The 27,775-nt window shown below is 37.4% G+C and overlaps 1 protein-coding gene across 2 annotated transcripts in view; it reads right to left on the bottom strand.

Annotated features, from left to right (window-relative positions):
- Positions 1 to 27,775, bottom strand: part of Invadolysin (leishmanolysin-like peptidase, invadolysin) — a 334,327-nt gene that overhangs the window by 89,959 nt on the left and 216,593 nt on the right. For both annotated transcript variants that reach the window (XM_043413088.1, XM_043413089.1), the window contains exon 3: positions 4,246 to 4,276. In XM_043413088.1, the coding sequence (XP_043269023.1) occupies positions 4,246 to 4,276 (31 nt within the window). The remainder of the gene's footprint in view (positions 1 to 4,245; positions 4,277 to 27,775) is intronic.

Here is a 27,775-nt window from a genome sequence, read left to right as displayed (position 1 = left end):
CGAATCCAGTGTCAGATTTTCAACATTCAAAATTGGTGATTATTCGATCCGTCATTTTGAATTTTCGAAATTTTGAAAATCAGCAACCCCGAAAATCCCTTAATACAAAATGCGGCAAAGATTGCGTTACTGTAAGAAAATCGAAGAAACTGCAAGGGTCAAGTGATGATTTGGTTGGGAAATTAGAAGAGCTCAAAATTAATAGGATTATGAGTTTTTAAAATAATTTGATTGACAATGTGAAGTTTCAATTGATTTAAAAGTGTTTTTTAGAATTGAAAAAAAATTTGACATGTAGGACCAAAACGGCTTACGGATACGGTTCGGAGGGCTAAAATGCATAAGAATATCTCAATTGTATCAATGGCGTAGAAAATTTAATTCTACATTCCCATAAAATGCGCAGTTTTCATATGCATTACATGGATTTTTGTCAACAGATTAATTAATTGAGAAAGATTTTGATATTTGTTCCCTCGTATCATGACGAGTTGTCGTTTTATTAACTTTATTTTGATTTCGCGGTAGTTTGTTCTCTGATTTTCTCAAAAAAACTGTAATCAGTGGTTTTATTAAAAAATGTTCATCACTTTCTTCGATTGGATTTTAGGTTGGCGACAGTCGCGTCAAACGTATCGGGGTATACAAAAAAATGTTCGCTTTCGCTATAACAAATGTCGCGAGTTTACACAACATTATAAAGAAAAAGTATTCCGTCACCCTAAATCTGATTTTTTTAAATATAATTGTTTCAAAAAATATGTAATTATCTTGATTTTCTGGTAACGCCAATAAATATTCAAAAGCAGGCAAATTTATACAGTTAACCGCATTCGTGATTCAATAAAGGGGAATTAATTGTTAGTACTTTATTCAAGAGTACTCCATGAGGAATACCGCGCAATTAACCCGCAAACGGTAGATACATTATGCGTTCCGTTGAACACGGTGGGGATTGTATGGTTGAAAATTGTTGCATTTCGCTCTCAAGAAGCACGAGATTACTAGCGAGCACTGAATAAGATACAGGTAACAGGGGTGCATCATAAAATTCGCGTCGAAAGTGTGGGGAAGAATTTAGTTGTGTAGTGTGAGAGAGGTAGAAAATCATGATGAGTGAGACAGAGCTTTGTGGTAGTACAAGATTTACTATGACCGAGGGGATATACAAATATACATATATATGTAGGTACAGGTTGTTCTCAAAGTTTTGCCAAAAAATCAGATTATTGTAACGGTTTTTCGAACGAAATATTATTTTCATTAGTAATGATTCCAACGTATGCAGATCTACGCACGCCCTTTTATTCAGATTGCTTCATTCCTATTCCAAGTGGACTACAAGGACCGATTGACTACTCCACATTCGTATAAATCTCGCTGTGTATGTGTCGCGTAAAAGGAGCAAGATTTCTCTTAAACTTTTTACAACTTGACCGATTGTCATCTTCCGGACACTATGTAGTACAGAGATTCGAAGTCATAAGAACGAAAACACGTAAAAGTTTCGACATGACTAGAGATTGTTAGGGTGTATAGTTACAACGAACTAACAACACCGTTTTTAAATTAAAAATACAAAAATAAATAAATTTATTTTAATTTAATTTAATTTAATTTAAATTTATTTTAATTTTAAATAATTTATTTATTTTTGTATTGAATCGACTAAACGCCTACTAGAGTAGAGTTCTGTCTTCTTGCGGACTTCCAGTAGTCATTGCTTAGCCCGTATACGGCACGTGGTGTATACATGTGTGCATGTACCTTGTAGGTCAGCCTATAAGATCAGGCTCGAGATATAGCTCGGTGAAAATCTATTATGTAAGCGTTTCTGCAAAGTGCCCCTCTACATTCAAAGAGGGTGAATGCATGTTCTTCGACCGACAAGCGTCATTGGTAAATTACACCCACGCACAGATTGAAGCCCGGGAGCTAGAGCCGAATTGAATAGTGTTATATACGAAATTCGAGCACCTGGTGACTTCGGAAGTTCTAAGCTAGATGTTCAGATCCAGTCGCTACACGGCATTATACAAAACAATGTCCTTGGTCACTACTCGATGAATAGGCTTCGATACTGCCATTAATTATTGAGCTCTGAACTGTAGGGAATATATTTTACACTGTTTCTAGTTTTTAGAAATGTATTGTTTCCGAAATTCTAAAAGTAGTATTCAAGCTGGAAATGTTGGTGTTAAGTTATAGTTAAGTTAGTGAATCTTGAAGTATCTATTAGAAAATTATAATTTTGTGTTATGTCACTTTTTCACAATGGTTTGTAGTTTAAATTGATCAGAACCATCGTTGAAGACAATGTGTGTGGAAAGATTGCCATAATCGCATAAAGAATGAAACATATTTCCTTCTTTGCAACTTTAGAGACAAGAATAGTAATAAGCTTTCTTTGCCCGAAACTCTAAAAGTGACAGAAAGTATGCCGAGGACAAAGAGGCGGTGTAAGTTGATGTGGGGCTCTCACTACTTCTCACTTCCTCTGAAACGACCTTTCTGCAATGGAGCTTATTTAACATAGGCTCCAAGTCAACTTGTTGTGCATACCTTTGTTACCCCCAACATACTAAACGTTTCAATGAACGACGTCGATAATGGAAACTTTTCCGGTCGTTCTTTAAACGTATGAGCACGTCGTATATCCAGCCTCTTTTTATTGACGTTGTTATTGTATGACATATTCATTTATCTCTTGAAGAGGTATTATAAAACAATAACTAAGCAGAACAAATACGAGAGTCCGGCAGACAAACCCACGTTTGATCAGATCGAGCAGTTTTTGAAAGTGCTACTTTGAGCAAGCCAATCTTTTCACTGTAAATCTACAAATTTTCACAGAGATATAAATCTTTCAAGGCAGTTTTGGGCACATCCAAGACTGAACCGAGAGTATATAGAAGGGCTGAAGACATGGTGGAAGCTATTTGTACCCATCACAAATTGTAGTGGCTTCATTATGGAAAAAACCCAAACCATTACGAAATATAGGTTTATAAAGATATTTATAATGATAACTGCAATATCAGAAAAATTTGAACAATTTCGAACATCCTGAGCAGTATTAATTTCATCTATTTTGTGTAAGAAGTTGATAATGTCAACAATTTTAATCCTAAATATGACAAGGTACATTTCCAAATTAATAGGAGCTCGATAAGTCCGGATAGAAACAATACTAGGGTACATAGCGCATATTTCAAATTCTCAGAAACTGGTCGAGGTACTGCATTCGATTTTATGAAGTTCGACTTTGAATATCTGAAGAAGCCGAGCGTTCTCGAGTCATCTTACGGCTTCGTCGAGAAACCGCGGCGTGAAATACTTGCGTATAGTTCTAGTATTGTACACCACTAAATTAGCTTTTCAATAGAATGAACAATTTACGTCTGATGGAGGCTTGTGTATGCTTAGAGTTTCATATTAATTTGATGCTACCTACACTGAACGACTAGGATCTCCTATTTATTGTAAGCTATTTTAAAAGATATCGCGATGGCGTTTCGTGACTCATCGCGTTTTCATAGCATTCTGGGATTGATTGGCGTTGCCAAATACGTACTGTTCAAATACTAGTGAGCGTTCATCGGAGAACGCCTCAGTACACTTGAGGGATAGCTGAAGGATTCCACCCTCTTCAATTTACCCTCCTGCTTTCCCTTCGTGTTTCAACTCTGGCAATGGCTTCCATCTCACCATCTAAACACCTACAACAGTTATATCGCATCCCCTCCCTTTATCCTGATTCCAGATTATCATACGCCCGACCTATTATGCAGAGTTAATGATGGCTCTGGATTTCGGGTAGATATATACTCTGATTGAAACACGGCCGGTAATTTCCGGTTATTTGGCGAATACTGTTCAACGCAATTTCTAGTGTGTTATGCTTACTGAGTACTAGTCCGTAATCGCGATGGTAAATTAAAAAGCTTAAGAGCAAATATGAACAGAGTAGAGTTTAGTGGAATACAAAATTAAGTACAGAGTTATGGATGGAATTAGAAAAATCTTATTTTCCAATGAGCTTTATTATTGATTGCCTGTCTAGTAGAGATGAATAAAAAGTGGAGCAGCAAGCTACCTTCATTAGATTCCAAATGCCATATTAGAGAGGAATTAGGAATAATTAAGCTACTCGTGACACAACGTCCCTAACGGTTGCGTAGTTTCAAGATATGTCGTGTGATTTTCACGAACTATGCTACGAAGAAGCAGAAGTAATTTACTTACGTTGATAAGCTCGAATTTCTCGGCGTCCAAACTGAAACAAAAGAAAACATCTAGGTTTAGATTTATCTTTGTCTGGTTCCTTCGACAATTAATTGGCTTAATATCAATAATGAATCTTCAGTAATGCTTTCAATCTTCTAATTAATCCGACCGTCTTATTGGTTGTTCGTTATTCGGCGTCTAGAGCCCAAGTTTTTTCAGGATGAAAATACTTGCAACTTTAATTCAATGATAGACTTGGAATTTGAAAGGACGATGAATGAAAAGGTGATATTTACCTCTGTGCTCATGTGATTCATATGAGAACTCGCAGAAAGAACAAATTCCTGCTCGAGTTTCCGGCTTTTCATTGAAATTTAATGTTTGCCCGAAATTAGTTTCAACATTTAGGTGATACTAATTTGTTAATTAGAGGAGGGAAGGCAAAGAATATTTAATTCGCTACACGCTTTTTGAGATTTAAGTTCTAGTTTTCATAACCAACAGATGCAAATCCGCACGTAGCGAAATCGAGCCTGGCTGCTTTTTGTCTCACTCAGAAACTATTTTCCTCGACGTACGCTCATATTCCGGCGAGTCCAAAACATTTAGAATGACCGCACAGTGTTCGTCCAGCCTCTAGAAACTATATGGTTGTAGATCCACGGCCAATTCTGAAAGTTGGTGGTTAGCAGAGCTCTCTCACGATCCCGAGGCGTGTCTCCACAGGGCAAACTAATTTACCAACTAATTTTCGAAATAGGTATTCTGAATAGGTAAGGAAGGTAGGTTTGGTGATAGTCACGAAATTACTTTCACTCGGTGACACTATATCGTGTGCCTCTGGTGGTTATATGATGTATGCATGTACGTAATGGGATGTACTGAAAGGGTTCTTCTGTACATGCTGTACATGATGTGCAAAAGGTTTGAACTTCTTTTCCTTACCTTCCGTAAATTTCTACAGACATACACAGCGATAAGCAACATCGGAAGGTTGAAAAAAAAATAAAAAAAAAAATAATTTGGAAGCTTGCAGAATTTTAGGTAGAGTCATGTTCCTAAAGTAGTTATACAGCAGGGTAATGGATATTACTTTAGATCACGACGACAACGAAAGAATGAATTTATGTGAAGACAGCTTTAGAGAAAATGAGTACTAGTTTGTAAAATAATCAAGGCAATTAAGGATCATATTAATCTCTTTTCACGCAGAGTCAGACAGTGAATGTGATGATCCGAAAACCTGTGGGTTTTCGCCGCAAATTCTTGCTCATCAACGTGGAAAAATCGCCACTTATTCATCCCGGCGAGATGAAAAAACCCTCCCTCATAAATTCCCACCTGTTTCTCAGCTATTGCACATTCCCGGGACTTCAATTATAATAATTCATCTGCCGCGAAATGAAGCCATCCATACCTAACTCAGGGCAAACTCCGGACGAGGATGAGAAAGTTTAGTTTAACCGAGATACCCCGCTTCGTTGGGTTATGAGCTAACCTACAGGTATAATATTATATTCGTTCCAACAATATCTAAATGCAGGTAGATTTTGCAACGATACGCCATATTAGAGACAAATCTTATATTTGTAGCCAGTACGATCTACGAGCTCGAGTGAAAGATGGTTCACGGTACGATACGTTTTCGATTTCACGTGATTCTACCATTTTTTCATTTGTATGCTTCTCTCATCAATATTTGAAGAGGGAGGACTAATCCAGGTTGACCGAGGAAAGAAGTCGATGTTTTGCCGAAATAGTATGAACCAACATGGATGGAAGACGATAATAAAGAAAAATGGAAAAGCAGGTGATTGCGAAAAGATTAAAAGCTAATAAGATGGAACATAATTGAAGTATGACAAGTAACCGTCGACCACGATTGATTGTTTTGGCTAACTCTTTCTTTTAAAAAATGATTTGGGTCATTACTCAAAATACTCCGGTCCTGATTCTATTAGTGCCCAAATCGGATAGATCTTTTTCCGTACTACCTAAGCATGCTTTTGTGACACAGATCCAGCATTGCTTGATTCGTGAGTTACCGCTTCAATTTTCATTAGCTCGGTCGCAAGGCTGTGACTAGTGAACGGGTATGGTATGATTGGTCGACGTAACGAGGCGTTCGTTTCTATCCCGTAGATCCTCCAGATTTCATCGACCTTACTCAAACGAGCATATACCATTGTGGCAACGCTCTGGTCTTGAATTTTCGCGTAACGAGGGTAAAGAAGATTACCGCAGTCGCGCTCGTTACAAACGGTATTCCCCCCTGACTGTAATTTTCACTTTCCTCGGTTCTATGATTGCTGCGTTGGAGGTCCCACCTTCTGTACGCCTGCATGGTAACGCTTCTTGTCATAATCAACCCTCTGGTGTCTCTTTTCTCAGTGTATAATTCGGCTTGATTTCATCACCTCGGGAAGTAGAGGGAATAACCGCTGAGGCTTTCTCTCCCATAATTTGCCGGAGTATGTATGTACATAAGAACCAAACTTTGTGAAATAATCTTATTTGGGATGATTGATTCGCTAATGAAAGCAAATCAATCTCCCGTTTGGGTACATTTTAGTCATCCAGGTGCGATTCAAAACATGCAGTCACGCACGGCTCGCCATAAATAATCTAAGAACCCACTATGCAAAAACCTTTTGTATAACGATACCATAGCTTTATGCATCGTAATGAATTTTTGTAAAAAGCTTTGATAAAATCGTTGTGAAATTAAAGTTTTCGCTGCTCCCATAGTGTCTGGTAAACATTTTTGATTCGGTGCCCGTAGTCCATTCGGTCAATGTCCAAATCATTTATCTGAACAATAGCCATAGAAATGAAGTATCGAGAACAGCGTTATTGAAGCGTAGTTGAACTTACGCATATACATGTATAACGAATTTGCATACATTTCTGTAAATGCGTTTGAGGCCAGCCTCAAATTGGAAGGAAAGCATAATCGTGAAGAGTTAGAGAAACATCGTACAGCGATGGGCTTAACGAGTGTTGTTCTTGCTGTTCTTGCTGGAACATTTGAATTATTGCGTGTACGTGTACCAACGGACGAAGGTCGTAACGTATAGACATGCATGTGGTGAAACACAATGTGCGTTGCTCCGTGAATTTTGCTACTGCCGTTACAAAGCATCGAGAGTTCCACGGTTAGAGAAATGTCGAGAATTAAAATCGGTTTACCCTCCGTGTTGTGTCTCCACACCCATCCCTTGTGGAGACTATGCCTTTCCTCTTCGTAGTACACAGTACTGACCAGCAGTTTAGCCTCAGGCTCTTGAATATGGCGATGCCAAGACCAGAAGCTATGGAGACTACGTAGAAGCCCGTGAATATCCTCGGATAGAAATTTTCACAGTTGTTACACCGCGACTAACTGTGGCCTTGGTCGGAGCGTACACATTTATCATAAATATTGCTTGCAGTGTTTTCACTTTATCGTCGAGCGTTAATTCTTTCCTCCACTATTTTTACGTGGGAATTCCATTTCAATGAAAATATTGATTTCTTCGAGATCAACTTATGGTACGACTTATATTTTTTCTTTACTCAATTACCATGCACGATTGAATGACCTGTTACAAAATTTCAAGAACGCACAGAAAAGTTACTTTCATTTAATGGATTTAATGGAACAATATTCGAAAAATCTTTGATTTAAATCTTTCAGCAAGAAGCGATGGTTCTGTTAATTTAATACATTTGGTTTCAAACTGCGGAATCCATGTACGATGTGTGTAGACTATTCATCCGATCTCAAAAACTTCCACTAATTTGTTTTTGATACAAAGCTAAATTTTTTTCAGGATTTTTACGAAACAATTACGTTTTTTCTACCATCGTAAGAGCTCAAGGTTTGCATGGAGAAATGGAAGGTCGCTCGTTATTGTTGCAGCTATGATTCATCCATTACCTGCTGCGAGTTTTTTTTTTCTTATGTATCCGCTCCAGGTACAGCAATGTTTTTGGATCACACTCATCTCAACTGCGATCATCGTTTAAACTTCCCGCTTTTCTGGTTTTTTTTTACGCGAGTGCAGGTATTTTGTTTCCTCTCTCCTGTAGCTCTACGTTCGCTATTTTATTTAAACTGACATTCCGACGGGAATTTTATATTCCCGCAATTGTCGTATTATATCGGAGCTCATTTGCGAGGGACGTTCAAGACCTGTGCCGGTTCTAGCCGATACCATAGCACATATTCCATATCTAAAAAACTGTAGCGTAAATCCGGAAATGCCAGCTCGGCAGCCGCGTATACTCGACATTTTCATTTCGCACTGGCGAGCAATTTGCAGTTTTCCTCGACGGTGATTAAGATGCTTAATCTGTGCCCGAGAGCGGTTGCATACCTCTCCGACTTCATCCACTTTCCACTGCGCTCCAACTGAACTCTCACATTGCATTTTCCGTATAACCTCTGAATATATATATGTGAATGTAGTACTTCGCGCTGATGTTTAAAAATCCTACTGTGGTGGAATAGGAAAAAAGCCGAAAAAGGTTGGAGGCAAAACAAAGTGCGAAGACACACGCGTTTCCGAAAAAAGGTAAAAAGGTTTAGAAATGCTCAGGAAAATAGGCATGAAGCAATTTTACGTTTGTGCACGTATGAACCTATCCCATGTATTGTGGTTAAAAAGTGATTACTCTTATTCTATTAATAGGAATGATTTTTATCGTTGGGTAAACCTTAAAGAAGATAAGTTGAGAAAACTCATATGTTTAAAGATGCAACAGCATCTTGACGTCAAGTGTTAAAAACAAAATTTCCAACCAGCCAAAGCAAAATGTGCAATGTATCTTATTCGAGATATAATTTAACTATACGCATCGCCACTTTGAAATTTCGTGATGTGGTTATGAATGCAAATGTTCAATCGCCAAAATTTGTTGACATTTAATGGTCTTATATTTGCCCTAACAATAATATAGATTTAGTTGCTCTCTGGTGAGTGTTTCAGTGTTCAACAGTTTTTAAATAAATATATTAATAATTTTGTATATACCCAAACAATAAATACGGTACCAGTTGATCCTTGGTCAGTGGTCAACCGCTCTCCGTTGAAAGCCGATAACGATTCTAATATATTCATGATAGCAAAGAAAGATGATAGAATGTCGAAATAGATAGGGCGGTTCATAGTCGTATCGCTACCTAAAGACTCGTTTCTCGATTTGCCAGTGGCGTGTGAAAGCTCGCGTTATACCGATTAGGCGAAACTCTAATTTACTACGGTTAGTAACGTTCTGCAGTCTCTGTAGCAGGAGGTAAAGGAATAAGTTAAAATCAGAGCAGGCTGCGAACCAGCCGCCGACTACCTCCACTGCAAGCCGCCACCCCATTCACACACATACGCGTGCGCGTATAGTATTCCGCGGAATATGGAGGCGCCAGATAAATTCCAGTAGCAATTAGCGACAGTCCACGATAAAACCCATAACCCCGGACTCCAACTCAACGTTCGCCCATTGGACAATGTTGGTCCATACCGTACCATAATATCTAAAGTACCAGTCTACATCCTGATTTGTTATATTTATAATGCCTGAATATAAAAAGGTTCATATGGAATTGGTTTATACGCTTCGAAGAGATTGTGGAAAATCACGAATATAATTTTCAGCGTTGATAAAGTAACTGATCATATTTGCGGTAGCTCTAATTGCTCAATGAAAAGACTCGTTAAATATATCAGTGTCAAACAATCTGGTGAAGTTGAAACGTTCTGGAACATGCTCTACGCTTTGAAAATTTGAAAAGTATAAATCTGGCAATTCGGTCACGTGTTCTTTGCCTTTTTGTTTCGAAGAATATATAAATTTATATTATACATCTTTTTTACGAAGTTGCCGTGAATCTATCCTGTTATGGTTGAAAGTAGATGTTGCAAGTTTAATCAAGCAACTCCGCGACTTTCCAAATATCCCCTTCCGGTCTGTGAGGATGAAGAAGTTAACTCATTTCATTACGAAATTCCATTAAGTCTTGATGGCAAGTTCGGCTTTGAATAATATGCACTCCGCTCACCTACGTTAAGTTATATTCCGGGTTTTCCAATCTACCGAATTCTCAGAAATAAGTGAATAAGAAAAAACTCACTTATTCCCGTTCGCAACTGCTCTTGAATATTCTCGTAAAGAATCGTTCATTGAATCAGCTATTTTCTATACATAACGCAATATTTATTCTGCGTGAAAAAAATCTGTTAATTTGAAAGTTCCTTATTTTTTCATTTCAATTCAACATACTACATTCATATAATTCAAGACTCATAAATCTACATCGAGAAAAAAATCGTTCTTACAACTAAATGTCTTTGGTTGATATTTTTGTTGCTTGATCTAACATCCACTTGCGATGAATAAGGTTCATTTATTCAAATCACTAAATTTTTGTTTATATGAATTAACTAAACGAGTAAAACCAAATCATTTGGTTGAAGAACTCGAACCATTTCTTTATTTCTACTTAATTCACATACATTTTTATGATATATTTATTTAAATATCAAGTAGTGAACTATCTAAACGGTTTTGTTGAGAATGATAAATATTTTGTAAATCGAATCATACTGGTCAGTTCAATATAATCCAAAATTCGTTGAAATGTATTAATACTTTAGCCAACGTGATTTGTGGAAAATAGCAAATAATTGTAATAGTCGAATTTTTTCTTCGTACAGCTTAACAAAATCTTATCGATGACGAACCAAATCAATAATCTATACAAATGTCTACCTCAAAAGAAAGTTCAGTATATTTTATTAATAATCTAATTAAACGGATTTGCTTATTCCTTGACTAATCAACTAAATTTCTGCTTGGTCAAATCGTTGATTTTCTTACTTCAATTGTTGGTACGAAATAGTATATTATACTACAAGGATAGAAAGTTTGAAATTCCTGCACTGCGCGTCATAATGCCCGAAGCGAAGCCGAGGGCATTTGAGGCGCAGTTCAGGGCTTTCAAACGCCTGCCCGTGTGGTGTATACTATTTTTCTTTACAGCCGGTCGAAAGTACGTTTCTTCCGAAATATTCATCTATTGATAGATGTTTTGATGCCTGCCCCGACATTTGTGGCACGAGCGAAGCGAATGCCAGCTGGTCGGGGGCAGGCATCAATACAAAAAACAGCAAATATAATTAAATAAAAAGTTCAAACTTATGCCATTTTTATATTTTAGGTTATAAATAACGGAACAAGTCTAAATAATCGAACGATACAATTATTATAGTTTAAAGAAGGCTATGTCTAGTCGTCTGGAAATCGTATGAATAAAGTTATGTTATCAAAACAGCGCTAAACTGCTACAAGTCCGGATGGTCCGGACTACGGAATACGAAAGTACACATGACAAAAGTTCTCAGCAGCAATATATAATCCGGACGAATAGGCTAATGCTAAATATACGGTAACCGGATGATCAGACAATGCGTTTAAAGAAGTGTGTACTTTCGTAATGTGTCACTACTTTTGTTAAATTTATTCTACGTATTTTCATTTTTCGCTACATGCAGTTAATAATTTCTTTATGAATATTTCCCGCTACTATACTTGTTAATTTATATGAATATTTGTTTTCCTATGCATCTGAAAATAGACCATTGTTTCGGACATTTCATCAATTCGATTACATTATTTTTTGTCGTCGCATCGATTTCATCTGGAAGAATAAATGCATATTATTCGTCCGGACATGTAGCAGTTTAGCGCTGTTTTGGTAACATAACCTTATTCATACGGTTTCCAGACGACTAGACACGGTCTTTCTCAAAAACTGTGTAGGCAATATCGATTTAAACGTCAAACGTCAAAAAAATCACGTCAATAAAACTATGTCAAACCTTTCGGAATGCAGACAAAATTGTTTGCTCCCGCTGAGACAAATGACGCGCGTGCAGTTTTGACATTGCAGAAATGTTGTACTTTCGGTACTAAAATTGGTGCAAAAACTGCGTACTTTCGACCGAGGTGTAAAGAATAAGTATATTACACACCTAGGGAGGGAAAGTAGACTACTTCAAACCGTGGGTAGAATTGTCACCCGAGCCGAAGGCGAGGGTGATAAGCACGCGGTTTGAGGTGGTCTAATTTCACTCTCGTGGAGTGTACACTATTTTTCACCACACATGCACCGAAAATTCAACCTTCCGATTTCGGAAAGTTGAACTTTCGGCGCATGTTTGGTGGAAAAACTTTTTTTCTTGCTCCCCTAGCCGAAAGTACGCACTTTCTGGCCGTATTTCAGGCCGGGAAGAGCATTTTTCGTGGCTGGCTGACTCGGCTAACTTCAGTGCGCTCTGACGATATTTTTGCGGCCGGTGATCCTTTCTTAAAAAAAGACATTTCGATATATGAATGTGAAGCCTGTATTCGTTGCCAAGCATCATTATTTGATTCAAGCGGGCGCGTATAGCGTAGCTTTCATCATTCATGTTATGCGTTATACTGCCATGAACCCGGACGAATAACATACATTTGTTCGTCCAGATACAAAAACAGAAAATAATGTAACCGGACTAATAAAATTAAATGGTCGTTCGGAATAATGTTGTATTTCCAGATTCCAGGTTCATAGGAAAGCACATATTCATATAAATTGTCAAAAATAGCGGGAAATATTCATATATAGAGATTGTTAACTATCATGGGACTTTGACTTTAAATCAGACATTTATCAACGAATTATTTATTTGTACTAATAATATTGTTGTATCATTGTGTGATATTTTGTGTTTTTTTACTTTTTGTTAATGTTTTTAATGCCCCCCCCCCCCCCCCTCACGATTGCTAGTAATTATTGAACGTACTTTCGGCTACGGGATCAAGAAAAATAGTATACAACCTACGGCCCAAATGTTGTATGCCAGGAAATCCAACTTTCGGGCCTAGGGTCGTAATATACTATTTGTATGTATTCCTAGTATTTAGATGCATTAACCGAGCGTTATTGATAAAATCCAACAAATGTATCGATAAAAGCCTACAAATGTGTATCGCATAAATGAATTCAAAATCTTGTTTCGTAATCACAAAACAAAATTCCTGTTAGAACAGGAATTTGTTACTTTAATTTATTGATAATACTTTGAAAAGGTCATTTACATCATTTTTAAATCCGAAAAAGCCCAAGTGAAAAATTAAACAGATAATTAGTCCATATGAATTTTCTAGCATGGATAAAAGTTCCATTAATTTGTCAATGATTTAGTTCAAAATGTCAATTATTTTTGTAACTATACTAAACAGAATTTTTATTGGAATAAATAATTATTTTTTTCAGCTTAATTAATATACTGTAACGGCATAGCCTAGTACGAATTCTAGTGTGGCAGAAATTAACCAAAAGGCTACGGATGGAGCATTTTCGCGCCAGCGGAGCACCACCCGTACGTCTTCATAGACGTGCATAGACGATTGAAAGTCTTATGACTTTCAATCTTTCCATTTTCCTTCTCATTATTCCTACTAAAATTGTACAAAACTAAAGTAATAATGAAGTAATATAAATAATAAAATGTCAAAGTATTCCACTTCGCCCTTTTGACATGTTTACAAAACGTCTATCGTAGAATTAATCTTTAGACAGTCGGGATTTCAGGGTTGAAATCGCCCTTGAAGAGTGCGCATCAACTAAATACGAAGCGGATATCAGAGGGTGGTCCATATATTGGTTTTTCGGTCCTTTAGAAAAGAAAACTATGAGACTTTTGAATGGGACATTCCTGATTTGATCTTGAAAATGCATGACTAGTTCGACTAATAGCACGTTTAGGTTGGATAACAGGATCCTTTTTTATAATAAATATTGAAACGTTTCGATATTCAGAAGATGTTCAATTTCCCAAATATCAGAACTTAGGATTTTTTAGATCTTCTTCTCTCACGTAGGAGAGGTGTCAGTGTGCAGATTCGTGCACTGACCGGCGCATTTTGCCAGGAGCGGGTAAATCCTTCAGATTTTCCCATCTTGCAATCCGAGGAACTTGGCTCGAACTCGACCTTCAAGAATGGATACTGTCGTCCGGTATAGGAGCACCCAGCGCTCAACATTGTTTTATCACTACGCGATCGGGCATAGCCTCGCTAAAGTGTACTGTGATAAGCAATCTTCTCGTATATCGAGGAATAATATGCTCCATTATTACTTTGTTTGTGTACAATTTTGGTAGGAATAAGGAAGAAGAAGAAGAAAAGGTTGTGAGCCTTATTGTCGTACGGGCGGTGCTTCACTGACGCGAGAGCGCTCCGTCCGTAGCCCTCTGAAAGCCTCATGTGAAACCAGAAATCGTGCCAGGTGGTAAGGCTGTCTTGTTACAATATATATTTTGTCATTTTTATTTTATCTTTAGATAAGGACTATAGATTTTTGGTTGACAAAGACACAACTTATTCAATATAGTACAATTATCTTCGTAGCACCACAAATATTAACCACACATAGATTCTCAAATAAATTTAAGGTTCATTATTTCGAGCTATTAGTTATTATCCTTATTGGAACAATTATACATTCACACGAATCAGTCAAAAACTCCGCTAGCGACCATGTGGATTTAAGATATGGACGAAAGAACACTATATCCGTGTGTCAATGGATACACACTTCGAAGTTATGATCATGGATTTTATAGATTCATCGAATCGTAGAGAGATGAGTAGGGCAACGTTTGTCAAGCGCGTACACAACCTCTCTCAACTAGTTTGTTACATACAGAACGTTGTATTAGCAATGAGTAGGTGCACCGCGCCTCTGAACACACACACACGCGCGCGCGCTCTTTGAGAGAGAACGCGAGAGAGAGAGAGACAGAGAGAGAGACAGAGAGAGAGAAGAACACACGTGGAAGCTTAGCCATGAGTTATGGCTTTAGAGAAACGCAGGAGAACCCGGATGGTTGCCCGTGGTTAATTATACGGTGGGATTAGCTTGACTCGCTCTACCACAAACCCACCTCTATAATTTTCTCGAGGCTTCGAATTCGAGTGAAAAGCTGGTAGCCGATTGCTGTACTTTAAATGCCCTTCATTCGTTGTCCCACACCCTTGTCCGCCATCACCTACGACACTCAGTCCGATTGGTGGCTATAGTTGAATAAACACTTTACAAGATGGGCGCAGCTTCAGGCCTATTGACTTAGTCTTCGTTTAACATGTATATTCAGACTAAAATACCTCATAATCTAAATACCCCGGAATTATGTTGGCACACCAATTTCTAGGACAATAGTCGCGTTTAATCGTCTTGGGTGTGGAGCGACTGCTCCCTTGCATGGTAATCGTAAGTTAGACGAGACTGTAAAGGGCTAGATGATCATCATTCGCTTTGGTCGAAGCGGTTAAGAAACTTTCTGGTTAGTCTCTCTGAGAATTTCCAAATCTTCGATTGCGACCATAACAAAAGGCTGCAGGAACAGGTTCAATGCATTTGTCTTCTGACATAGGAAATTGGTTATCTTTGAAAATAAGCACTCCACAAAGTGATTGATGATTTAAGTTCCTGTAAACTGTAACGCATGAATCTACTATGAATAAACCGTAAAGTCATGGGAACTGCGTTCTATTAAAAAAAAAATTGTCTCCTTGAAACATGTCGTATGTAACAACAATCTCTTGGAGCCCTTCAATCTCTCTCGATGAGTAATCTTCGTGTCACAACCAGCAGTTCATGAAATTGGACCATTCAAGCTCGGGGTTGTGCTGCCGATCGAGCTTTGATGCGACTCCGATTGACAGTTTAGAATTGGTAATGAATGCTTTGAAGAAGCTGTAGAAACACGGTGATGCAAATTCCAGAATTGCGCAGTCATCGTGTCACATAACGGTGATGCTTCACATTGAACATGAGGACCTGTTTCAGAGCTTCAAAGGAGTTATGATTTATTGGATATTACGATACGTGTGGCTTGAGTAGTCGATTATTGCACGACTATTGCTAAAAACGCCGTGCATTGATAGACAACTTAAGTCACGAGTATCGTATACTATTTATAGCAGTGTGACACAAACCCACCTCGGATGTGTGGCGGGAGAGAGTGGGCAAATCCCTCCCGAGGAATGAAATTACTACTTTAAAAGTGTTTGGGTTAAAAGTGTTAAAAGTTGAGACTTTTCGAGAAAAACATCATTAACATTTACATTATACTGTTTTGCAAAAACCGCCATTTTGCAAAAAATGAGTGGGAAAAAAGTGTTTATAATCAGTGTTCTGGAAAGGTCCGACCTTAAGAACACTATTGCTGGCAATAACATGGTAGCAAAAATAACGAAAATCGATTTGAAGGAAAAAAAACATTAAAAATTCTTGACTTTTCAATTAAAAACACAAAAATAATAAAGATTTCGAGTTAATTTTATAAAATAAATGCCAGATTCTGAAAGAGCACCCTCGAAAATCTTCAACACCAGATTTTGAAGAATTTTTCTTTTGTTCCTCAGTTAAAACTGTGTACTTAAAATTGCGTGTCCAAAATTGTCATTTTACGCATTAATGAGTTAGTATGATGATGCTATATGACGTTTTAAGGGTAGGAGTTTTGGAAATTTTTTCCATGTAGCAACATGCTTGTAAAGTAATTTCTGAAAATTGCAAGATTTTCTAAACGTATTGAGGCCCACAGTAAAATCGTGATCACAAACGCAGAAAAACTCCATGTATTTTAAAAGGAAAACTTCAACCCCCATAGTTGAGGGTTAAGCATTTTTTTTTTAATCTGAAAAAATGACAGCATTACTTTTTATGTATTTCGAACCGATTTAAGGGGAGGAAAGGGTCAAATAAATTTTTACCCCAAATAACGACCACCCTAATGCTGATGTATATAATTTTTTAGATTTACTGGGCAACAAATTTAGCGTAACAGTTTTATGTCATTTCTTTTATAGTTTTCGGGACTATTTCACCATTTTCGTTAAGTTCACTCTCCCAACTGATCATTTTTGAATAAATGTTATAATCCACAAATCACAAACTCTAGATTAGCGTTTCGTCAAAATATTTGTTGTCACTTTTTGTGCAGCACGAAATGGTTTTTAGACGAAATGCTAGCCTATCCCCCTTATTTCATCTGTCTGTTGTGTATTTTAAAGTTTTGAAAAGAACATTTTAATGTATTTTTTCTTGTTTGCTGTCCATCTGTGAAATAGTCGTTTCATTTTTGCATAGTGTAAAAAAGGGCTATTTTAATCATGGAAACGCGTGCGTACAGTGCGGGTTTAGGTCACACTGTGCTATAAAATATCTTATTAGGTATGCTTCCCATACGAAAATAGTGAGAGGCCATGAGAAGATCCTCTAATGGCATATTCGGTCTCTATAGCGGGTAAACGATTGAGCGTAATCATACATTTTCTGGCCCAAGCTGTGAAGCATTAAGACATCGAATCAATTGAAACTGTACACGTTCACTACAATTATTATAAACTTGAATGCAATCAGATGGGTATGCAGAACTGTCATTTTGAGAATAGAGAAATGCGAGTGTTGAGAACCGAATCGAATTAGTTCCGCTGAGACAACAATATTAGAATTCTCTGAATGTATATTTTTTTGAATAAAATTTAGGGTTGCTGTTTGATGTTATGCTTTGGGTGTTCAACACAGTGTACATAAAGAGCGTATTATGCTATTGGGTATAGACGCTGAAACAATGACTGCTACAATGACGCTGAAATTGTATTTCGAGCCTCTTCCGATAGATCACGTTGTAGTTCCCTCTGTCATCACCAAAATCTCCACACATTTCATAGCTAACTAAGAGATTTTTTCTCTTAGCAACGTTATGTTTGGGCTGTTACCCCAACAACTGGTTGTTATTTAATTTCATTCTTCTTTCGTGTGCCGAAAGAACCACACGCTAATAAAAAATTCGGTAAAAATGAGTGATACCAGCGATAATTCAAGAGGAAATGATAAAGAGAAACGATTAGAAGAAAGAATCAGGAATTTAGAAAGATTGATTTCCGCCAAAAGACATCGGAAAAAGAAAAGGAGTAAGTGAATAATTTCTTTTTGTTTATTTAGATACGTCGATTCATCGTTGCCATTCGTCCGTGTTTATTCCCGAGTCCTTCGTGTAGGCTCTAACCTACACGAAGATGAGATATTCTTCAGATTTTGGAAGAATTCGTTTTCTCAGACATTCTAAGGCTCTAACCTAGAAAGTGTTTGGCTCAATGGACTCGTATGCTTGAAAGACTCTAACCTTAAAAGCGTTATTGATATTTCAATTCACTCTAGTAGGCTCGAGGTCGTACGTTAACGTACGAGGGAGATGAGCTACATTACAGCGATTTCGTCATTACAGGACGACGTTGCGTATCCGTGTCATCGGAGGAGAGAGGACGACGAGTGAAAAGTTGATACGATGCAGATTTTCCATCAGATACCTCGATTGTTGAGGTTACAGGAGATGATGCGCAGCGTCTCTGTGATGATTCTCAGAATCTCAGCAGACAACAGGAACCTATAGACGAGTCACAAAGGGAAAAACAGAATACCGAAGAATCGGTGATCGAACCAGAAGTGCTCGAAATTATGGGAAAACGTTTTGATGAAGATCGGGCTTTGGATGAGGACATAGCGAAAGAGATGGTAATTCGATGGGAAGAAATACTGAAGAAGGGACTGCCTGCAGAGGAAAAAGAAAAAATTCTTAAAAAGTATCCACCCCCAAAAAATGCTATCTGCATTGATCCTCCTTTAATAAATCTGGAGGTGAAAGCCGCTGTGTCCGAAGCGATTGTGAAGAGAGATGAGAGGATACGTGCGAAACAAGTGAAAATTGCTGCGTGTTTAGCAGGAGTGGGAAAAATTTTCCAGTCAATTCTCATTGGAAAGCAAGAAAGACTCGCTTCATTGAGTGCTTGAGTGATGTGGGTAGACTTCTCACAGATATTCAGCACGACGAATCGTCGGTTAGAAGAAGTCTTATTTTGGCAAATTTAAATACGTCTTTAAAGGATGTTTTGGTTTCATTGTCATCTGATGTTTTTCTTTTCGGAAGAGATTTAGAAGATAAATTAAAAACAGCAAAGGCATTAGAAAATGCATCAAAGGATTTAAAAATAGTAAAAGTAACACCTGCAAATTCAAGAAACTCAAAAAACGGGAAAATCCCGCTCCGCCGACCAGCGGGAAAGTATTATCAGCGATCGGCAGAATCGAGCGGAAAGAAGATACCGTTCGTAGCGAAGAACAACATGTCGAGGCAAAGAGACAGTCGTCGAAGGGACGATTGGAGCAACAAGACGGACAACCGTTCTTATCGAAAGCGCCAGAAAGTGAGGTGTGAGAAGGATTGCTGGTAATTTAAAGAATTTTAAAAAGGAGTGGCAAAAAATTACATCCGATAATAGGATTTTAAGTTGGGTCGGAGGTTACAAGATTCCTTTCTTGAAAAGCCCTCAACAAAATTTTTCTTCAAACCAATGCTCTTTTTCAAATAACGAGAAATTAATTTTAAATGAATTGATTCAGAAATTGATTCAGAAAGGAGTTATTGAAAGATGTAAAGCAGTTTCTGGTCAATTTGTGTCTAAGATTTTTGCAGTCGCAAAAAAGGACGGAAGTCATCGTCTAGTCCTTAACCTTAAAAAATTAAATATGTTCGTTCACACTAAACATTTCAAGTTGGAAGATCGGAGAACTGCTGTAAGTTTAATGAAGAAAGATTGTTTTGTAGCAACCATAGATCTAAAGGATGCATATTATGCTACTCCTGTTGAAGTGAGCGATAGAAAATTCTTAAGATTTTGTTTTGAAGGCGAACTTTTTGAGTTTACGTGTCTTCCTTTTGGACTAGCTTCGGCACCGTACGTTTTTACGAAAATTTTAAAACCTTTAGCATCATTCTTACGCATCAGAGGTTATACTTCGACAATTTATCTAGATGATTTTTTGATTTTTGGACAATCGTTCGTGGCATGTGAAGAGAACGTCAGGGTGACAATGGATTTAATCGAAAAATTAGGCTTTACTGTTAATCGTGAAAAGTCTCAACTGGTTCCTGCAAAACGTTGTAAATATTTGGGGTTTTGCTTTGATTCAGAATATATGATTTTGGAATTGCCGGAGGATAAGAAACGGAAAGTAAAAAAAATGATAATAAAATTCCAACGAGCCAGGAAGTGTAAAATTCGAGACTTTGCACGATTTATAGGTACAATAGTAGCCTGTTGTCCAGCAGTTCCTTACGGTTTTGTTCACACCAAAATGTTCGAAAGGGTTCGATATTTAGCTCTTTTAAGGAATAAAGGCTGTTTTGAGAGTGAGATGATTATTCCGGAAGAACTTCAGATAGAATTTGAGTGGTGGAGAAATGCAATACGAAAACCTCGAATGTCAATTAAAGCCCCGAAATTTCGACTTGAGATTCAGAGTGATGCTTCAACGTCTGGTTGGGGAGCAGTATGTGGTGATAAAAAGGTTCATGGTTTTTGGACTTCGCAAGAAAAAGAATCTCATATAAATCTTTTAGAATTAACTGCAGCCTTTTTTGCGATTAAATGTTTCGCTGATCATATGCGAAACTGTGACATTTTATTAAGAATAGACAATACAACGGCGATAGCTTATATTAATCGAATGGGAGGTACGCACATTGCGAACTTAAGGACACTAGCGAGATTCATTTGGGAGTGGTGCGAAAAAAGAATGATATTCTTAACCGCATCATACATTAGTTCGAAAGATAATGCAAAGGCAGATTTGGAGTCGAGACCTTTGGAGGAAGAAACGGAATACGAATTGGCGGATTGGGCGTTTAAAGAAATTGTTAAAAAATTTGGTTTTCCGGATATAGATTTGTTTGCATCTCGAGTAAATACTAAATGCCAAAAATATTTTTCGTGGACCCGTGATCCAGAATGCATCGCTGTCGATGCATTTACAGTTGCCTGGGATAAATTTGATTTGTGTTACGCTTTTCCGCCAACCGCTATAATTCCTGGAGTCTTAAGAAAAATTGAAGAAGAGGAAATAATAGTCATTGTTGTGGTCCCAAAGTGGCCAGCCCAACCATGGTACCCCCGATTCCAGTCACTGTTAATAGAGGATTCTATAACATTCAATCCGTGCAGAAATCTGGTTACATCCAGCAGCAAGGAACCTCATCCTTTGTGGAAGAACCTTTTCCTGGAAGTAGGAAAATTATCAAGAGGGCATTCCAAATAAGACAAGTTCCGGAAGAAGCTTTAGATATCATGACAGCATCACTTCGTTCTTCATCGATAAGACAATATGGAAATGAGTTAAAAAAATGGTGGAAATTTTGTGAACTGCGCGAAATCAATCCGTATAATGCGTCAGTCGAGAGCGTAATATCTATTCTTACAGAAGAGTTTAATGCTTCTTATGGAACTCTTAATTCTTTACGTTCGGCGATTTCTTTGATAGTGGGTCTTCATGTAGGTGCAGATCTGTGTATTAAGCGTTTTTTCAAAGGCGTTTCGGAACTTCGACCAGCAAAACCAAAATATGATTATACATGGGATCCAAAAACTGTTTTAGTATATAAGTTCTTTAGATGAAAATGAAAATTTATCATTGGACATTTTGGGAGAAAAACTCGTAACACTTCTTGCGTTAGTTGCTGGTCATCGAGTTCAGACCTTTTCGTTGATAAAGCGGAAATTTATTGAAAAGTATAAGGATGAAGTATTAATTCGTATCGTAGACAAAATAAAGACGTCAGGAATTAATAAATCTCAGCCTTTGTTAAGATTACCGCGATATCGGGCTGATGAGAAGATATGCGTCGTAAATGCGTTGGAAGTATACATAGATCGGACAAGGAAATTAAAAAATGACTGTGAAAATCTTTTTATTTCAAGAAAAAAGCCACATAGTGAAATTTCATCGCAAACGCTCGTTAAATGGATAAAAAATATGTTGGGCAAGAGTGGCATCGATATGAATATTTTTTCGGCGCATAGTATGCGTCATGCATCATCTTCCGCTGCAAAAAGAAAAGGTGTCAGTATTGATAATATTAAAAAAGCAGCCGGATGGACGGAAACATCAAAGACATTTGCAAGGTTTTATGATTTACCTATTATTCCGAATAGTACAAGTTTCGCGGAGGCTGTTATAAGAGATTAGTTTATGTTTCATTGCAATATTTAAAAAAAAAAAGAAAAATATGTTACATAATGGAATTATGTTACAACAATTCATAAATACATGAATTTTCTCATTTTGTTTTATGTCTATTTAGTTGCCACACTTCGCTGTAAACATCTACAACGTGATCTGTCGGAAGAGGCTCGAAATACAATTAATCGATCAAACGAACTTACCTGTAAGGAAGTTCGATCGTAATTGTATGAGATGCCTCTTCCGATAGATCAGAACCCACCCTGTAATTCAGTTGAAAGATACGTGTTTACCCTGGTCACCGAAAAAATGACTACCCTAAATTGTGGCAATACTTTAAAATAATGAAATTAAATAACCACCAGTTTTTGGGGTAACAGCCCAAACATAACGTTGCTAAGAGAAAAAATCTCTTAGTTAGCTATGAAATGTGTGGAGATTTTGGTCATGACAGAGGGAACTACAACGTGATCTATCGGAAGAGGCATCTCATACAATTACGATCGAACTTCCTTACAGGTAAGTTCGTTTGATCGTTTAATTATCAACGTTGAAGTCGAACGAAATGAATGAAAAACAATTTTTTTTGTAATTCTCCAATGTTTTATTTCGTGAATCATTTGTGTAAGTTAAAAAACTACGAATTGCGAATTAGGGAAGGAACGAAATTGGAGAATTACAAATTGTTTTTTTCCTTCATTTCGTTCGACTTCAACGTTGTAAACTTTAGCGTCAATGGCACGAGAGCACCAATGTACCAAAGCAGGTTGCTTTAAACCTTTGCTATACTTGGGAGGTGGGAGCTTCCTGTAAACGTATAAAATCGTGTCTCATTTACACACAGAAATTCTACGAACAAAAGAGCCTTTTATTTCTTTTACACGAGCCAGAAAAACTTTTTGTAGACACATGAGAATCGAGTACTCACTTCAATTACTTCTAGCACGTAGGAAGTTGGACTATTGCAGTCAAAAAAACAGAACATTGATGGAAGATATACTAGTTTTCTTGCCGTGATCGTTTTACTTTTATAGTGTCGATTCGATCCTTTCCCGTGTAATCTCAACGCCCCATATCCGATATATGTTATTGCATTACGATGATTGATATGGTCAGTGGCCACTCATAACGAACGCTCCAAATAGATCGTTCTTTCGAATGGAATTACGAAACGATTCTCAAGAAATCGAAAACTTACGATTACTGGGATGTTGCAAAGCATTGAATCTCGTGTACTCTGAAAATGTACTACCTTCGTAAGCTGAATAACAGATGCATTCTAAAGAAAGGAGATTTTTACGAAAGTCAAGATTGCTACCCAGGCCACGCACTGGCGGTGCCATCGTTGGGATAAGGAAACATCCGGTCTGCTTTCGCATTCGAAAGCTTTCGTTTTGTAAAGTGTTGAACGAGTTTTTTTCCATCGAGAACAGCAAACGGTGCAGCATCGAAACGAACCAAGTTAACGCGAAGGTGAAGGACTAAAGTGAGGACTCGTGGAAAAGATATGGGTGGCGCATGACTCCGCGTAATGTCGCACTTTCCTTACACAACGACCACGACGAAGACGCGCCTTATCTCGTTTAGTATTCCGGCTTTGCGAATTCATTCGCCAATAACGATATACTTGGTTTCTCGCCAGACTCCACCACTTTTCCACGCGGTTTGCGACCTACGATATATTTGTACACAGGGACTCGATTCGATTCGCATTTCTGATGGTGCCAAAAAAATTTGAGTTCAAACGTGAGGTCATTTCAGAATTTAGACAGCCGAAGTAATACGATAATATTCTGTAGACCACGAAATTTCAGAAAAATGGACCAAATATATTATTAAATTTTTATATTTGCTTCACCAAATTACAGCTGAGCGGCTCAGCTACGAAGACATCGTCAGTTTCAGAGTCTGAGCACCGATCAATGTTTCAATCGTTCTAATGAGTCTTCGGAATTCTACCGAAGTTATCTTTAGAGTTTAATAATTGTAATTATTTACCTTTTTGTAAATTGTAAATAATTACCTTTTTCTCAATAAACTTGTGGGGATATACATTATATATACATAGATTACTAGACTGTATTGGAAAATTATGTTTTCGATTTTTTTCACAGTAACCAAAAAAATTTGAATCTGTGCCAGAAGTAGCAACTTTTTGTAACTCGGCGTCCTTTAAATACCTCTGAAAAGTTTTTACCAGGATTGAATTTACTACTTCACTTCAAAAAGTTATCGAAGCATGTATTTTGAGCAAATTTATATTTCGGATACTCCTTCGTAGCATCTAGAAAACAGGTTCACAACTACTTTTGTCATTATTAATGAAAATTATATTCAGTAGTTATCGAGCAACAGGGTGGTTCAGGAATCTTTTGAAGATCCTTGAAGTTCCCATATCAAATGCCTGATTTCATTGAAAAGTGTCTTCAAAGGATTCTCAAAGTTCTTATTGTAAATACAACGGACAGCAATTTTCTACAAACATTTCACACAACGCTTGTCATGTGAGTATAATTTTAAGGTAATCATCGTAGTCTTATCATATCGTACTACAATTCCTTCATCATGAATTCAAATCTTTTACAATACTAATGTGAAACTTACGAACGGAAATTTTAGATTTAAAAACCTATAGTTACTCCTCACAAGCGAGGCTTTCTTCTTTCAAACGAAAAGATTTCGAATCCGAAAGTGCTTATGAGGCATTCATAAAATTCGATGGCGGTCATGGTCCCGGTTCCATGTTCCTCTTACTCTGCACTCATGAAACCCTCCCTGATAAACGATTATTCCTGATGGAAAATGCTGGTGAGCCAAGGGCGTTCTCTAACCATCGTCGTAACCTCTGATCATTTAACGATCTTTCAATAACACTGCAGACCTCACGACGCACTCAAGATTTCGCTAAAAAAAGGAATTTATCCGCTCACACTGGTTACTATATAGCTGGAACTTTTGCAACAATTATTTAAAAAATTTTCATAATTGCTCAGGGAATATAAAATACTTGCGAAAGTGATAAAGATTACGCAATCCAAACCACAAGAAATCATCAGGTTGAAATCGTAGCTAATGTTTTCATAAGATTGAAGATATAAATAACAGGTGAATACAAATATTTTGTTACATAAATTGAATAATTTTTAACTTTATTTCAAGACAATAACTGACTGTGCTCCCGGGCTATTTGGCTGAATACTGGTAATCCTTCAGATACTTTAATTCATTTATCAGTCGGAACTTAGAAAGAATTTTATTCTAGGTAAAGAGTGCACCAGAGAGGGACTACGAATAAAATTCCATTTGAAAAGATTCTATAAGATATTATGGAAGAGAAAAAGATGGAAGTACAGAGGAGAATGAAAGAAAAGATAGAGAGAGAGAGAAGGAATTCGCAGGTAAGAATGGTTTCACGCGGTTCCGGATAGCGCATACTAGAAACTACGCGCAAACATTGTGAACGGGTATGCGAGAGGTGATTCTTCTTTTTCAGGATTTATTACCCCTCGCTCAACGGAATTTTATTCGCGCCTCCACGGATACATGCAAAAGCACTGCTGGGTTTCTCCATGCCTGCGCAGTAGTTAGTCGTGGTAAGGGTCTTAAAACTGAAGGTAGCAACCGGAGTGTGGATATCTGAGACAGAAGGTAGAGTTTCGAAAAAAGGCAGAAGGAACGAACCCATCTGTGAGAGTATCGATCTTGTTTCGTTCCTATACCAGAACGGAGGTAAGAACAATATAAAAGAAAGGGGAAACATAGAAGAGCTTGAAGGAAAGATGCACGACTCGGGTTCATTTCCACTTCTGGTTGCTAAAATTGCTGGAAGACGGAATAGATTCAGCAACAAGGGAGAAACGAATGGACCCGAATAAAGTATCGATGTAGTTTCATAGTTTTCAGCGAGTGTTTTCTGTTTATCTGTGTTCTCCGAAACTCACATTCTTATACATATATATTGTGACGATATTCGTCACCATTCTCTAGAAGGCGAGAAAACAGGGGAAACAGCTTGACGCATTAAGAATTTGGGTACAGTCACCCACAAAAAATTGGCTTCATTCAAAATACAGACATTTTGACAATACGATGCAAGTAAGTGAAAGTTGTGGTAGCTTCCTTCACGACACGGAGCAGTAGGACTCTGCCGTAATGTAACAATAAATGTACGTTGAGAATCCATTCGTCGTGACGTCCAATCGTTAAATTGCTCTCCATTGGAAATTTGTGAGGACAGATTTGATCTCGGTTGGTCACATTGAAAATTCAAAATTAAGCAAACTGTATAAAGCTATAGCTTGATTTATATCGACTGTTAGAATTATAACAAAATACAAGCACCGATTGCTCCTCTTTGAACCTAACGGTAATCCATTTGCTAACAACAACCGTAAGCATACCGCGATTCACAGAATTTCTCAAAATTATCAGTCTATATTTTCTGAGTTAGTTGATTAGTGATAAAAATCCCTTTACAATTTTCAAAAATCGATTTTTTTCATATTTCGAAAGTATGATATCTAAAGAATATTCTGACAGAAGGAAAAAACGGAATATTGAATATTTGCGGAGTTAGTGGAGAGCGCAGAGAAAATTCGTATTTCGGAACGAAGTACCACTACCAAAATACTATTGAAAGCTTTAAGGGGGAGGGGGGGGGGGGGGGGGGGGGTAAGGTCAAATCATACGAAAAAAGCCATGTTTTTGTGAATTTTTTACTGACGACACAGTAAAAATATCTTTACTTAACCAGTGGTACATTGAAGTTTGATATTTGGAGAATATCTTCTCAAATTTTCCGAAAAAAATATTAAAAAATACGGCAATGGCAGCAATTTTTCGGACGTATCTTCGAAAAAAGTAGGTTTGCGGTGCCCCTCGTAACTCGCCGCTGGATCATCCGAAATCAAAAAATTAAAATTCATTCGTTAGATAATAGTTTTCCCCAAGTAACGCTGGGAGGGTTTTTCGAATTTCGAATTTGTCAATTTTTCCGACCACTTTGAAGGGAAAATCACAATTTTTTGAGAAAAAATCGGCTAATTTCTTATTGCAAAATGAAAATTATTAACAAAAAAAAACTCTCCAGCGTTACCTGGGGAAAACTATTATCTAACGAATGAATTTTAATTCTTTGATTTCAGATGATCCAGCGGCGAGTTACGAGGGGCACCGACTTTGAAAACGTGAGTTGTGGGAAAAACGCTTTAAGGTTTTAAACACTAGATATTATGCATTCAATTTCAAAAATGAAAAGAAAATTAAATACCTTACCCCCCCCCCCCCCCCCTTAAAGCGACGATTTGGCAATTGGCTCCACAACATTCGCATTCTGTATTGAAAATTGTTAAAATTTCGGCGTACATTGCTGTTGGGATATCCGATGATGGCTTTTCCTCCATCTTAAGAATTATTAATGCGTTAGAAATAATCGCAAAAAAA

Source organism: Venturia canescens, chromosome 2 (genome assembly GCF_019457755.1).
Source record: "Venturia canescens isolate UGA chromosome 2, ASM1945775v1, whole genome shotgun sequence".
Taxonomy (NCBI): domain Eukaryota; kingdom Metazoa; phylum Arthropoda; class Insecta; order Hymenoptera; family Ichneumonidae; genus Venturia; species Venturia canescens.
The sequence above is the reverse complement of the archived record's forward strand: the minus strand, read 5'-3'. Positions and strand labels throughout refer to the sequence as shown.